Source organism: Manacus candei, unplaced genomic scaffold (genome assembly GCF_025592945.1).
Source record: "Manacus candei isolate 608988 ecotype Guabito, Panama unplaced genomic scaffold, ASM2559294v1 h1tg000092l, whole genome shotgun sequence".
In the NCBI taxonomy this organism is placed as follows: Eukaryota; Metazoa; Chordata; class Aves; order Passeriformes; family Pipridae; genus Manacus; species Manacus candei.
In genome coordinates, this window is record NW_026138140.1 from 1,667,861 (window position 1) to 1,683,137 (window position 15,277).

Here is a 15,277-nt window from a genome sequence, read left to right on the forward strand (position 1 = left end):
GTGTATACACAGAAGAAGTCTCTCAGGAAACCTCTCAATGAAATGGGGTGTAGGTACGTACACTTTAATTTATACTTCAAGGACAGTCTTTCTTCTGTCATACCCAAGCCTGAAAGCCATTTGGGCACAGTTAATTATTCAGAAACTTCCTTGTCACAGGGGTGATGTTATTTCAGAACAGGGTAGCAATAATTGGGCAGTAACTGTCCAGAGCTTCCACATTCAGAGATAATTCCTTGAGCAAGAGCCTTGCAATTACTTCTTTTTGAAAAGCTGCCAAGTTATTCCCCAGGAACAGAGGCAGTAAGAATCTATAGCTGTAACAAATCAAGGACCTCCATGCTCGATTTCACTAAGGCAGCTGTGTGTCAAAATCCAAACCTTCCAAGCATCTCAAAGACATACTAACTGCTGCCTTCCAGAGGAAATAAATCACAATTGTCCCTCATGACACAGATTTTCTGTTAGGAAGCAAACAATCCTGACTGAAGGAATCTCAGCAGAAAAATTATTTTCTCCAAACCCAAATTTACTAATCTGCATTTTAAAACAAAATGTATCTATATACAACCACTCACGGTGCAGATGCTGTTGCAATGTAAGGAATTAGGTTTTATCTCTCAATGCATACAGAAAAAAAGTACTCTTGACGACTTCTAATACACCCAGTAAAACTGCTGAAAGGTAAAACAGGGAAAATAAAATAAAGGAGCTGTGATCTGATGCTGTCTCTGTTACTGCTTCCAGATTTTGGTGGAAGCAGTAAAGACATAAACTTGCAAAATAGTAATCCCTGCACAATTTTGTGACAATAGTTCCAGATGAGACATGGTAGTACACTCTGCTCTTACTCAGAGATCCAGTGATCTTTTTTTCTTACAATACAGTGACAAATGCCCATAGTCTTACTTTAGAACCAAAAACCTGAGCAAAGGAGACAACTGTATGTAACAGTGAGACACGCAAATTAAGACGGTTTCAGTCTCCACCAGAAATGATTGTCAAGTCAGAGCAATGTAATACACACATGTTCAAAAATTTTTTTCTCATCTCACAAGAATACATACACTGCAAGTGGTGCAAATGTACTATTCCTTTACTATTCCTGATGTGTAGGACAACACGTCTGCTTATCAACTTGTAGACAAAACGCATTTCTCTTCAGCCAGAGCCCTCTGAATTTCCCTTGAAGATGGCTCAGGTGTATATGTTTTACATTCAAAAGTGACAGAACAGTCTTTGCTAATTGTTATCTTTGTTTTTTGCTCCAAACTAAGTTACCTTCATAGCTCTATGAAGCATTACAATGGTTATGTTTTAAATGCTGTGCCTTACTGAAATGTGCTGAAGCCTGCAGGGAAAGCTGGGTTAGAAAAACCCAGTAAAACAGAAAGTCATACTGTTCCCTACTCTGAATTGGAGGGGAAAAAAAAAGAAAAAAAGAAATTTTATTAAACTGGTTTGGATAATTGTGACTTGCAGGTTATTCATTTCACATTACTGAGACTGCATATATGGCAAAGAATTTAAGGATAATAAGACTGCAAGAATAAACATCAACAGCTGCATTGTACTATAAAAGTCTTCCACTATTCTTGCTTTAAAAATACCATGACTGTGATAAAAAGAACTGGGTAGGGGGGAGGGGAACCTAACCAAATTCTTAACACTGAAGAATGCTGAAAAAAAAACACCAAAAAGACTAACTAGAAACATAACTAATGTCACTGTGCCAGTGAATCCTTAGTTGTAATCAATGATCTCATCAATAAGTAATAAATTAAAGGTGAGGGAAGTCAATTTACTCCTCAGTGAAAGGGAATGTTCCTCAGACACCACAAAGTGCCATAGCACTCCAAGGCAGCTGATACTGTGGTCAATGTTTTCTTCGCTGAAGCCTCCAGTTCACAATTTTTGCTGTTAATAATCTCCATTCACAGTTATAATGTTGAGATTTTGAGAGAACTAAATGCACTAAATTTTGACCACACTACAGACTGTGTTTGTCCTTTGTTCTCCTGGCTTTCCAGCCATCACTACGAAAGCTGCAAACACATCCTCAAAACAAAAAAATGTATGTTAGAAGACAGGCTTTTCACCATCCCTTCATGATCATGGTGAACAGGACTAAACAAAGAACAGATCAAAACAAAATCCTCATTTCTGGCATGAAGAAAGTCAAGCATGGAGAATTTCAGCCACATGGGAATTTGTTTCTGTAAAATATAGCATAATGATTACATAAAGAGGCTTTGATTACTGTAAAATTCAATGATACATGCATTTCTAACAGCATTGGAAACCCTAAATGATTACACAAGTCTTTCATGTTTATTCATCAAATATTTAAAATACAGCATAATACAAAACATTAAACTAGTTCACTCAGAGCAATTTGCTATGCTCTTCTAGCAAAAACTTGCTCAAGATAGTCTCATGTTACATTCAAAGCATGTTTCTTATGTAATTTTTAAATAGAATTATTTGCTCAGCTTTAGTTTTTAAGTACAAAAATTCAAATGTAAACATTGACTGGTACAAACATATCCCTAACTGTAAAAGACACTTTTGTGAGATGCATGGTAGAGGGGGAAAAAATTCTGTTCTAATAGGTTGAATTTGCTCTGTTTTCAACTTCACAGAACACAAATCCCAAAACTTCAAAAGAAAAATCTGTTTCCAACCTGTTTTTAAATGCCTGCTTTCATAACACAAAAGCAAAAGCAGACTTGCCACTGCTCCATATATTTTTCTTTTCAACTTTTCAATCCTTATTGCACCTAAATATATTCAATATTATGCAGAAATAACTTTGCCACTGAAGGACTAGATTTTAAATATACTGTACTTTCTATTTTACATGAATATCTACAATGGGAAGAGTTAGCTAGCAAAGCAAGCCTTCACACAGGAATTAGAAGGGCTCATTGAAACAACTTTAAACTAGATTTGAAGAGGGAAAGCGGTAAAACCAGGCTCACTGGAGATAAACCTGAGGGCTGCACGCAAAAGCCTGAGGGGCTCTGTGTTAGCCTGAGGTTCTGTCATTCTAGTGGAGATAGGGGATGGAGATCCATGTGACAGCAAAGATTCAAGGGTTATTGAGGTATTAGAATCCATGGAAGCACCTGAGAACAGTCAGATAGGAATTCAGGCTTCTCCCCCCAGAAGGGTTTTGGGAACAACAGCCAAGCTGAAGTGCATCTACACCAGTGCATGCAGCATCTGCAACAGGAGAAGGTGGAAGCCTTTGTGCAGTGTGAAAACGACAACACAGTTGCCATCGTGGAAACATGGTGGGGTGATTTGCACAACTGCAATGATGTAATGGATGGCTATAAACCTTTCAGAAGGGACTGGCAAGGAAGGAGAGGTGGTGGGGTAGTCCTGTGTCTTAGGGAGGGTTTTGATTGTCTAGAGCTTAATGATGTTGACGATAGGGTTGAGTGTTTACAGGTAAGGAACAAAGAGAAGTCCAACAAGACAGACAGGCCACCCAATCAGGATGAAGAGGTGGAGAAAATATTCTATAAGGAGTTGGGAGAAGTCTCACTATCACTAGTCCTTGCTCTCTTCAACTTACCAGATACCTGCTGGAAATACAACTCAGTAGAGAGGAAACAGTCCAGGAGGTTCCTGGAGTGTGTGGAAGAGGCATTCCTGACACAGCTGGTGAGTGAGCCAGCTAGGGAGGGCACCTAGACCTGTTGCTTATGAACAGGGAAGGACTGGTGTGTGATGCAATGGTTGGAGGCCACCTTGGCTAAGGAGAATCTCCACCTTTATTGGATGCAAGAGCACACAGAATGACAAAGGATGAGGAAAAGACTGAGGTACATAGTGCCTTTTTTGCCTCAGGGTTTATTAGCAAGACCAGTTGTTTGGGTACCCAGACTCCTAAGCTGGAAGAACTGATCATTCACCTGATCATAAATATGAAATTGCCAATGAGAACAAACAAAGCTTATTCTTTAAGTTACTTAAACATTTCCATGCTGCTGCATTTAGTTTAAGGAAATCCATGCCTGCAGTGCCTGGCCTGTTCATGATGGCTGCAGTACTCAGCCTACTGGCAGCACCAGCCATCCCTCCTGAGGAGCAGCTCCTTCAGTGCCTTGTGCAGGGGATGCCAGGGTCAAAGGCACTGGGAAGGAAAGTAGATCAACCTTCTGAAAGGACAGAAGCATATCCTTCAACTGGAGGTCATGTTTTGACAGCCAGGTTTGCTCCACACTGACTAAAGGAACACTATGCCATGTTCTTTCTCTATTCGCTGCAGGTGAATATTTCCTATTAGACAAATATTTCCTATTTCAGAGGAAAACATCCCAGCCTTCTAGAGTAGGCACATGCCCCTTGAACACTAAAAGTCATCATTAGAAATGACGGGCAGTGCAATAGCCACCTTGGATTTGTTAGACTGTGCTGATGTGCTCTGTGTTGGTCTAGTGAGGGATAGAGCGGTGAAATCCACAGCTGGTTAAAATAAAATCTTCAGGAAAATGTTATCATTTATTGTTTCCCTCTTTCTAAGCAATTTTCAAGGCAGCCCTTTAAACTTTTACAGAATAACATCGGTCTCAGCACTAAGTAGTTGTACAAATCTTTTCCAAAATGTCACCTCTTAGAGCAAACCTTTTTGCCTGATGTGAGGCAGCAGTAGCATTTGGTTGTCGGAGTAGTTAAAAAAGGAAAAGAAAATGGAAAATGAATGAACAGTAGGTTACATTTTTCCCTGAAGATACAGCAATAGGGAGGAGTTTGCCTCTCCTCGAGGAGAAAAATATTAATAAAAGGGTAGGAGAAAAAGTAGGATGCTTTCAAAGGGAGAAAGATTTTTGCAAAGCCAAATCCTCCCATTGAATTTTCAAGGGCAAGGCACGAAAAGCAGTAAGGCTACAAATGGACTTTAAGTCTATACCTGTAACTTTCTCGGTCTTGACACTTATCCTCAATTCTCTTACAGATACACTAAGATATATGAAACCTTTTTGTACCCTCAGCCACTTCAAAGAAAGGTTTTATTTCAATATAAGCCAAAGGAAAGTCAGCAGTTTGAATTTCCCTTAAAGTATCCAGGACTTTTAAAAATTAGTGAGAAAGACTGACAGTATTGCTTTAGGTAAATTCCACATGAATGTGTCTGAAAGAATGAAAAACATTCCATTCTCCCTCAAGATCTCTAATAATGGTGCTTAGTAAGAATATCTAGTTTGTTGCAAAAAGAAAACTAAATCTATCATCAGGTATATATTTGTGAAAAAAAAATAGATGATTTCGGAGAGAATCACAAATATCTAAAGCTTTATTGCAAGTATGTCTGTGGGTAGGACTGCAGTACTGTACAGTACTGCTCTATTAAGAAGAATGTGGTAATAAGAGTTTCTAATTTAAGGCAACATTTCTCTGCAAATCCTGCAGAGATGGCAGTGAACAGAACTTCGAAAAGGAGGACTTAAGTGGCTTTTTCTTCAAACAAAGTAGAGACCTTTCAACATCACTTCAATTTTTGAAGAAAAACAGCTTCAGTAGTTTTAATGTTCACAAGAGCAAGGAGACTAAGTGCACTCGTGTACAGGCAGAGTGCAGGAAGGTGATGTGCAAGATTTCATATTTACCTCTGCTAATGCATTTCACGCCCTCCTTTGGAGTGCTCCTAATATTCCAAATACTCAAGCCTTGTGTCTCTTCAGCAGAGAGGGCAAACCACACTAAACTGCGTGGTGGTGTTGTGACAGATCGATGCCCACGAGGGAACGCGGAACGCTGTCACTTCAGATTTGGCTTCACGACTGATCTCAAAATGCCTCTTGTCATGATGAACAGGCTTCATTTTCCACTCACCCTGGTGGGATTCAATTTTAACAGGGATACTTGCAATATCAAAAGACACACAAGGCAAAACCTTTTGCAAATTTTCATTCCTGGTGAGCAAGTTTAATAGAAGATTCAAACCTCAACAGCTGAAAGACATGTAATTTAAATAATCTAAAATTGTCACTTGATAACATATGTTTCCATATCCAAAACAGAACTTCTGTCCCCACTACTCCTAAAATTATGGAACTAATCTAACGTTATTCTCAATGATTAAATTTGGGAAGTAAGAAATGCAAGAGCAGCCTGTTGAATGTGTAATATTTCAACTGTCTTGTATAAATTCAGTTTCTCTTTGCCCTCGGGAGATAACATTAGAGTAGTTTTTTGTATCTTCAGTATCACATGTGAACTCCAGTAATTATATCCAACCAAAGGAGATTATTTTTGAAGGGGTGATGCACAGACCAGATACAGAAAGTTGTCACCAGGTACAGAAAGTTGCTCCTATCCTCTGCTTCCAGAACTTATCAAGTGTGGATCTAAAGGAGGAGGCACAACCCACTGCATGTCATACCAGAACATTAAAACAGCATTTACCTCAAGGTCTTGTTGCATTAAAACAAACACAATCCCACCATACAAGATGCAAACATTTTCATACCTGCTTTACAGACAGAAAAGCCAGTGTAGCAAGAATTTAAGCTGTAGGTCTAACTGCATTAAACAAACACAAATCAGATGTAGATGCAGCAACAAAAGAACCAATCTTGGGAAACAAGCAAACAAAAGCCTCACCACAGTTACATGGTCAGTACTTGTTTAAAAACATACCCACAGTGCTCTACTCAATGAAGTTCAGAAAGCTTACTGCAGGACATGCATATATACTCTAAATACACAACAAAGACTGCTGCCTCCCAAATTAGTCACTAAGATTTCCCTCCTCTTACTGTAACCCAAATTCATCAGTTCTTTATTTGCTGTGGATCTGTTATGTGGCAGCGATACCTGACATGTGCTAAGCAGTATTTTCACAGCTTTAAAACTTGCTAGACCAAACTGGGAAAACCTGCATGCCTATAAGAAAGATAAGAACAGTACTCTTGTGCAAAAGTAGTGCAGAGGTAATATTTGTACAGTTTACAAGCCTGTAATTCTGATCTTATTGGACAATGACTTAAAGGTACAGCCCCAGCATTACGACAAAATCCAACTATCTAAAATCTTAAAAACTGTGTAGCTCAAGTCAGCTAAACATAAATTTGCTCATGGCAACATAGGAAGAAAATCTTTGTGATGTAGGAACAGATGTCACTGTACATTTTTCATAATATGGCATTACTCGCTGTTTTGTATGTATAGCTTCACTGGATATATTTAAATTATATTTCATAAACACTCTAACTTCTTTGTTCTAACTATATCAAAGTAAAGTAGGAATAGCCTAGTCTTTATTAGAAGTTTCTATTTACATGAAAACTTACAGTAACCAATCACTTAGAATCACAGAATATGCTCAGTTGGAAGGGACCCATCAGGATCATCAAGTCCAACTCCTGGTCCTGCACAAGACAGCTCCAAAAATCACACCATGTGCCTGAGAGCATTGTCCAAACACTTCCTGAACTCTGTCAGCCTTGGAGCTGTGACCACTTCCCTGGGGAGCCTGTTCCAGTGCCCAACCACCCACTGGGGGAAGAACCTTTTTCTAATCTCCAACCTAAACCTCTCCTGACACAACTTCAGCCCATTCCCTCAGGTCCTGTCACTGGTCACCACAGAGAAGAGATCAGTGCCTGCCCCTCCTCTCCCCCTCCCAAGGAAGTTGTAAATAACTGCAGTGAGGTCTCCCCTCAGTCTCCTCCAGGCTGAACAGACCAAGTGCCCTCAGCCGCTCCTCACATGGCTTCCCCTCAAGGCCCTTCACCATCCTTCTGGCCCTCCTTTGGACACTGTCTATTAGCTTAATATCTTTCTTATATTGTGGTGCCCAAAACTGCCACAATATTCAAGGTGAGGCCACACCAGTGCAGAGCAGAGCGGGACAATCTCCTCCCTCGCTCAGCTGGTGATGCTTTGCCTGATGCCCCCAGGACACAGTTGGCCCTCCTGGCAACCAGGGCACTGCTGACTCATATTCAACTTGCCACTGAGCAGGACCCCCAGGTGTCTTTCCCAGCACTGATTTCCAGCATCTAATTCTCCAGTCTGTCCATACATCCAGGGTGCAGAATTCAGCACTTTCCCCTGTTGAACTCCATATGGTTGGTGATTGTCCAGCCGTCTAATTGTTGAGGTCTCTCTGCAGGGTCTCCCTCCCTTGAGGGAGTCAACAGCTCCTCCCACTTTTGTCTCATCCGCAAACTTGCTTAGTGTCCCTTCCAGTCCTGCATCCAAGTCATTTATGAAGATGTTGAAAAGCACAAGGTCCAAAATAGAGCCCTGTGGAACCCCACAAGCGACAGGTCACCAGTCAGATGTTACCTCATTCACTATTACCGACTGTGCTCGACCCATGAGCAATTGCTCACCCACTACATGATGTGTTTATCCAACCATGTGTTGTCAAGAAGGATACTTTGAGAGCCAGTACTGAAAGCTTTACTGAATCCAAAATCATTACATCAACTGGCTTCCCTTGATCAACTAGGTAGACTAGTCAAAACAAACAAGCAAAAAAAAAAAAATCTGTTTCATAATATTGAAAACCTCAGTTACAGAAAGCCTGACACAGCCAAGACATAATTATGATGAACATCAGACAGAGATGCATAAAAAGTGAAAAGTGCAGTCAGAACATTCAGTGTGTCAAGCACGGTGAATGTGATCCCAGCTGCACAGTACTTCAATATAATTAAACCACACTTCTTACATAATGTAAGTTAAATGACAGGCAAGAGTGAAGTTAACTATCTACTTTCTGGTTCAGGAATACCAGCACTGCAAGGCTATTAAAATCTTTTTTTAAAGAGCACAATAAATAACATGTCAGCATCCCCCTTCACTTCAGCATTTATGACCTGTGTGCACAAATCAAGCAATATTTAATTATTTTTGTATTATAACAAAAATCCAGCAGGTTTGAAAATGAGACCTAATTCTCTTGTATAGACGAAGCCTGGTTTAGGTAACAAACAAGAAAATGCCTTACCCTGTGATGTACCCACTGCCCTTTCCCTGCCTTCTCTACAGTCTTCTGTTTGTGGCAGTAAAATCCTGCTGACTTTAATTAATGCACAGAATTCACTTCCCATAGTTTCATTTTATTACAAGAGAAATAAGACAAGTTAAAGTATTTATTTGTGACAAGGGATATTAGCTGCTTTGAGCTTATTAATGGGAGCAACCAGTAGTACAGCCCTGATGTTGAGGGAATTATTACTGCAGCTTTTTGCCCAATTTCTGCAAAATGTTTTGCAGTCAGATACAAGGGTTATTTCTGCCCTAAATGCTCAATTATATGAGCTGGTGATTGACCTGAAAGCAAAGCCCAGAAGACCAGGGCATACCTAATAACCTTGGATTCCCCTCCACCCCCAAGTTTTATCTGTCTGTTTGGAGGAACGGTAGGGCTACATTTTGCAGCCATCAGTTGTGGCAGCAACTTTTAAGGAACAAGAAAGTCAGCTTTACTGTAGCCTGGATAATCAGAAGAGTGAAGCCACAGCACTTGAAGCAGTGTTAATGTCAAAGGGACACAACCCATCTCTTGGGTCATGAAGCAAGCATTGAGGTCTGTCCAGTTGCAGTTATGCTGGCAAGGGTATCAAGCTATAGCTCATTCAACCTGACTTTTATGAATATATATAAACATCCAGGCTCAAAAAAAGTCACCCAAACTAATAGATAGTGCAATAGCTTCCAATTATAGGTAAGAAAGCCAAGCTATTAGTTTTATTGTTGCTGACATTCTAGGATGTAAGTAGAAGTCCAAATATTGCCACAAATGAAGTTGCAACCAGGATGGCCTGGGGTCATTCACACATGCTGCAGTCCACCTTCATTTAAATCTTAGAGTTTATCTAATTTTTTTTCGTACCTACATGCAGCTTTAAAATGCCTGAATAGTAAAACACTCAATGAACATAAACCAGAGATGGGATTAATATTTGCCCTACAAAAAGGTAGTTATAAACTGTAGATCTAGAATGTTTCACATAGGAATGATATAAATGCTATGACATAAAGGAAAGGTATTCTCTCACATGACTTACGAGCTATGTTAATGGGATTCTCTGGGAGACACTCTAGTCCTGTACTACAATCGTAAGGAACAGTTATAAAAAGTTCTTACAGGCTTGCAAAAAGCTTATCAAACTATATTCATTCTCTAGGCTAGATCTTCTCCTCTGTAACAAGCTTGCAACTAGAAAAGTAGTAGTACAGGAACAGCTCTATGAAGTCCATTTTTTTCCCTTACAGATATGGTATTATTTTCCATCATCTGTCAGTCACAATGAAACTGGAAGGGAATGGAGAAAATCAAACACCATTCACTCAATTCTTGTTAGCTGTTCAGAGTTGACAACTCTATTAAATAAAGAGCAGACCCCATTTTAAGCCCCTGTAGCCTAATCCTTAACCAAAAACTAAAACAAATACCTTGTGAAAATGCATGGTAATGCCCTTTCCCCGTTATTCTTACACAGAAAAAGCACAGTGAGAAGACAGAACCAACCTGTTTGCTCAAAAAGCTTGAAAATTTAAACAAATATATCCACTATTTTCTATAAAAAAAAAAATTTAAGAGTTCTCTAAACGTAGAACTTCACTTTTGTACACAGTTCAAAGACAGTCCCAAGTCGTAAATTATACCTCTGATTTCCTTCTTATAGATAATGAACACATATACAGTCATGACATAAGCTTGAACAGTCTTTAATCATACTGGGTGCCAATTACAGATACATAAAGAGCAATTCAGCTAATTAAATACAGGTGTCAAGGGCCATTCTTGATGCCCAAGGGAAAACTATCAGCTGGACTCCAGATGCCACAGAAGAAAAACAGTTCTCCTGTAGGTCCTATGATGACATTTAGATCTGTAAGGCTGTCTTAGATCACCTGGAGCACATAAAGTGGCACTCAAGGTCTGTATTTGGCAGTTAAATCATTCAAATAGTGCCACTGACCTCCATATATCATCTCAAGTGCATAACTTTCCAAGAATAAAGAGCTGACTCTGTATCCAAAAATGTACAACACCAGCACCCCAAAGGATTCACCTTTAGCAGTGACACGGTACAGCTTGGACTGTTACAAATCAATAATAGCAGCAGCCACAGAAAAGCCACTCACCACACAAGAGATTAAAATAAAATATCATTATCTCTCTCAAACATCAGGTTACAGGCTCTACTGTCATTCTGGTTTGGGCATATAAGTAAAATACTATCAGAAACTTATTTCTGAAAAATTATTTACAGTGGTGTTATCTCAGTCTATTCCATATGTTCTCTGCCCTCAAAAAGCACACAAGAGCAATTTTTGTTTGCCAAGAATACCTGTGTTGATTCACGTAACCAACTAAAAAGCCAACAGCAAAGTGTTCATCTTAAGTGCATGGCTCTCTTTCTCTATTCTCTAATATAGCAACAAAAGATAAAGTAGATTTTCAGCACAAAAGAACAACAAAACCAATTTCTATATCAACCAATTTCTATATCAACCTATTTCCCCAATTTGCAAACTTGCCAAAAAGAGCCAAGGAACAACATGGCAAGAAAAATCTTCCTTGGTAAGACTCGGAGAAGAAATGAGGCAAAGCACTTACCGTGTCTTGAGATTTATCTTTGACATCATAGACTGTCAGTTTTATTTTAGTCTCCTCATAGATGGGGTATTCCGGTGGGAATGTCACACCAGTCAAAAACAGTGGATCTCTTGTACCCTGTGTAACATGAGTAAACATTCAGTAAGGTAACAGCTGTGCAATGTGTAGTATGTCAGTATGGAGGTACGGAAACCCAAAAGATGTCAGCTGTCTACAGCAGAAAGATGGGAACAGATAAGTATTGCTACCCAATCAATAAGGAAACCAGACAAGTTTAAAACTTTGACAGGAAATTTTAAAGACAAACAAACAAATGAACAAAACCCAAACAAAACCACAACAACTTTCTGCAAAGTTCTTTAACTGTAAAAGATAAGTGCTGCTGAAACAGAGCCTAGCAACATGTCTTTAAACAGCTCAGCAGCAGATATCAGTATCTGGAATACAACCTGTAACAACCAAACCCTTTCTTACTCCCACGACACTTTCTGAAAGTAGCACAATTTCATCTTAATTTCAATGAACTAAAGATATAATTTGCACGCACATACAAAATAGAGTCATCTTCATTAAGTCAAATAATAGGTCCATATAAATGCTACAGAGACTCTCTGTATTACATTAAGGATATTGATTAGTGGAGCAGGGATTAAAATACCCCTCTTTAGGTAGAAGTGCAGTAAATTAACATTCCTGTGCTTTTTAACATTATGATTTATATCTAAAAGCTGTACACAGAAGTAACTATATCATAGCTTCAGATATACAATTACATGAATCATACAAGATGTTGTTTATAATTTTTTAATGTTTAATTATACTTAATTTCCAAAGATTACCAGAGGCTTACGTATCCTTAAATTTTCTATTAAGTAAAAAAAAAGGCCTGTGCATGATAAAGATAATTTATCTTAAAGAAAATAACTTTCTGCCCCTGCCTTCCTCTCCTCCAAAATTTAACTACAAAGATGAGAGCCTTGACAAAACAAATTCAGAAATGCTTTGAGATCTAGGACATTGTGTTAGATAATGAATCAACTTCTATAAAATAAAAAAAAAAAATATCTATTCCATCTTCTGCACGACATCATTCCAGACAGTCTGCAATGAAGCATCCTGATCAGATACATGATATTTGAATTAAGCAGTTTCAGGATGGTTGAGGGCTGAAAGCATAATAATTTAATTAGTAGTTGGTTAAAAGTAAATCACACAAAGAGCTCATGAAACATTCTCATTGTATTCAACAGTTAAAACAAGCCTTTGGCGAAATCGCATGTGTGTGTTTACCACAAGCCTTCCCTGTTCTTAATGAGTCTCTCTGGTAAGTTAAGCAAGTTACACCTACATTGCCTGCTCATACTTAATTTTCTCTGAACCATTTTCTACTGTTTCTGACACTGATGCTTACAGGGCAATGCGAGGACTAGCAGAGCAGCCTCAGACAGCCTGTTGTAATACGTGATGCAAGTTGCTAATTATTTTATATAAAGTCACAGACATTATGTACACACATTCTTTTCCCAAGTTATAGAAGTAGGGTAGTATTTTTCAAATTGCAAAAGCATCAACTCTCTAATGGAAAAAAATAGAACAAGGAACAAACTGGATAACAGATCACACAACACACCTATGTTCTCCTGCAATTTAAAAATACTTCACAAACTCCTTGCTACTCTTAATTCAGTTTTACTTTGAACTGCATTGTCCCTTCATGAGAGCAGCTATTCCCTGTTTCATTCTAAACCTATGTCTGGAGAACTGGAATATTCTCCATGCCTCTACTTGGAACAACAGAGCTTTCATGAAAAGCCAAGTTAATTTCTGTTTATCCTGGTTAAATGCCAAGAACTACGGAACACTTAGGTATGCTTTACTAACTGCCAGAGTGTGCTTGCCCTACCTAAGACTGTGCACTGACTTGTTTTATTTCTCATTCACTTTCTAAAGAAGAAATGAGCAATTCATTAATCAACACGTTAATTGAATAAGAAAGAGTCTCACCTCCACGATTTCAGTGCTTGAATACCTCGTCAAAATGTGCTCTGCTGGATGCACCACTGAGACTTGTATAAACGTATTCAGCTTCCGATCACGGGTAGCAGCCACTAGATCCTTGCATGCTGGAGACAGTACAAAATAAAAACAAAATGTTCAAAAGAAAACTCTGGGAAAAAGCTGTCACAGGCACAGGACAAAGCAGACCATGCTCCGGCTCCAGATTAAATCTCCGGAGACAAGTCGATTTAACAGAGGAAGTCCCTTGGAAGTAACTTACAGAAATAGGAAGTCACATGCTGCAGAACTGAACTGAGATCTCGTTTCCACTAAAAATACTTGCAGCTTCTGCAAAGCTCCCTGCCAGAGGCTCACGGGCTCCACTATATGAACGTGCGTGCGCATACGCACACACTTACACGCGCTGCAATAGTAGTTTATTTTACAGAAGCACTCCTTTAATTTGCCCAAAAAAAAAATCTTTCTTAGCAGCCTAACTTGATCCTCTCTTGTCTGACAATTTTCACAGTTACATGACCATTTTAAACACATTCTAAACCAGCTAATTGCTATCAGTGATTGGATTAGTTTATACAGTCTGTTACTACAGTATGAACTTCTTAGCAGAACAAGTTATTGGGTATAAATCTACATACCTAAAAGCAGACAGCAAAATAACCAATTCTTTTGTCAGTGACTGGCATGTAAATGAGAATAACTGTATTCTGCCTACATGGCATCATTATTAAAACTCATTCTACCTAATAGAGAAATTCAGTTCTTGTTTAATGATTCGTTTTTATCCTGGGCTCAGAGTCAGGCAGGTGACTGAGTTCATTTTTTAGACTAACACACCTTGTGCCTTCTAACTGAAAGGATGAAAGCACCAAAGAAAAAGGAGGAGGAAAGAAATAAATGCACCATTAGCTGCTCTGCAGAAGGGACATGTGAGTAGTGGGGCATGCATTGGCTTTAAAGCAAAACCCACCCACCCTCCATTCTTCACTAAGGAATATGCAACAGTGAACATTGTGGTGGGATCTGCCCAGTGCTTTCCACAGTGCAACAAACTACACTGGGATCTTCGAAGCCTGAGGGAAGCAAAGAATAGCCTGCAGTTTCAGAGAGGTTAATTGTCAAGAAAGAGCTGAGGATATTTTCTAGGAGTCACTGCCTACCAGGGGCTTCCTCAAGTGAGGCTGACCTTTAACATTTTAAAAGGTGAGGCAGATTATCCTCACAGCAAGCAAACGTGGTGTGACGAGAAGCCAAGCTAGAAAAGCTCTGATACATACAAAAGGCCAATTCAGCTTGGTTTATACCTTTTTTTTCCTTTGGGCTTGAACCTGCTGTTTGCGTAAATAAAAGGAAAACTGGCTGAAGCATTTTTTCCACTCTTTTGTAACAGTTAAAAGGGACAAGGAAACAATTAAATCTAACCTTCAGAGAATAATTTCAAGTGTTTGCTTTAGTCCAAATTGCCAATTAAATCTCTTGGTACATAGTCTCAAACTGATCCTGTGATAATTTGGTGGAAAAAATGGGATAAGCATAAAAGATTGTGCATGATGAAATCTTTATGAAACAGCTTATGGAAGAGCACCAGACTCAAATAGCAAGTTGCCATCAATTCCTTCCTACTAAGACTGACCCCACTATTAAAATGACTAAACATTAGCACTACTT

At 39.0% G+C, this 15,277-nt stretch overlaps 1 protein-coding gene across 4 annotated transcripts in view; it reads right to left on the reverse strand.

Annotated features, from left to right (window-relative positions):
• INPP4B (inositol polyphosphate-4-phosphatase type II B) overlaps window positions 1-15,277 on the reverse strand; it is a 278,616-nt gene that overhangs the window by 160,876 nt on the left and 102,463 nt on the right. For all 4 annotated transcript variants that reach the window (XM_051768103.1, XM_051768104.1, XM_051768105.1 and 1 more), the window contains exons 6-7: window positions 13,598-13,716; window positions 11,594-11,710 (exon numbers count right to left, since the gene is read on the reverse strand). In XM_051768103.1, coding sequence (XP_051624063.1) covers window positions 11,594-11,710; window positions 13,598-13,716 — 236 coding nt within the window. The remainder of the gene's footprint in view (window positions 1-11,593; window positions 11,711-13,597; window positions 13,717-15,277) is intronic.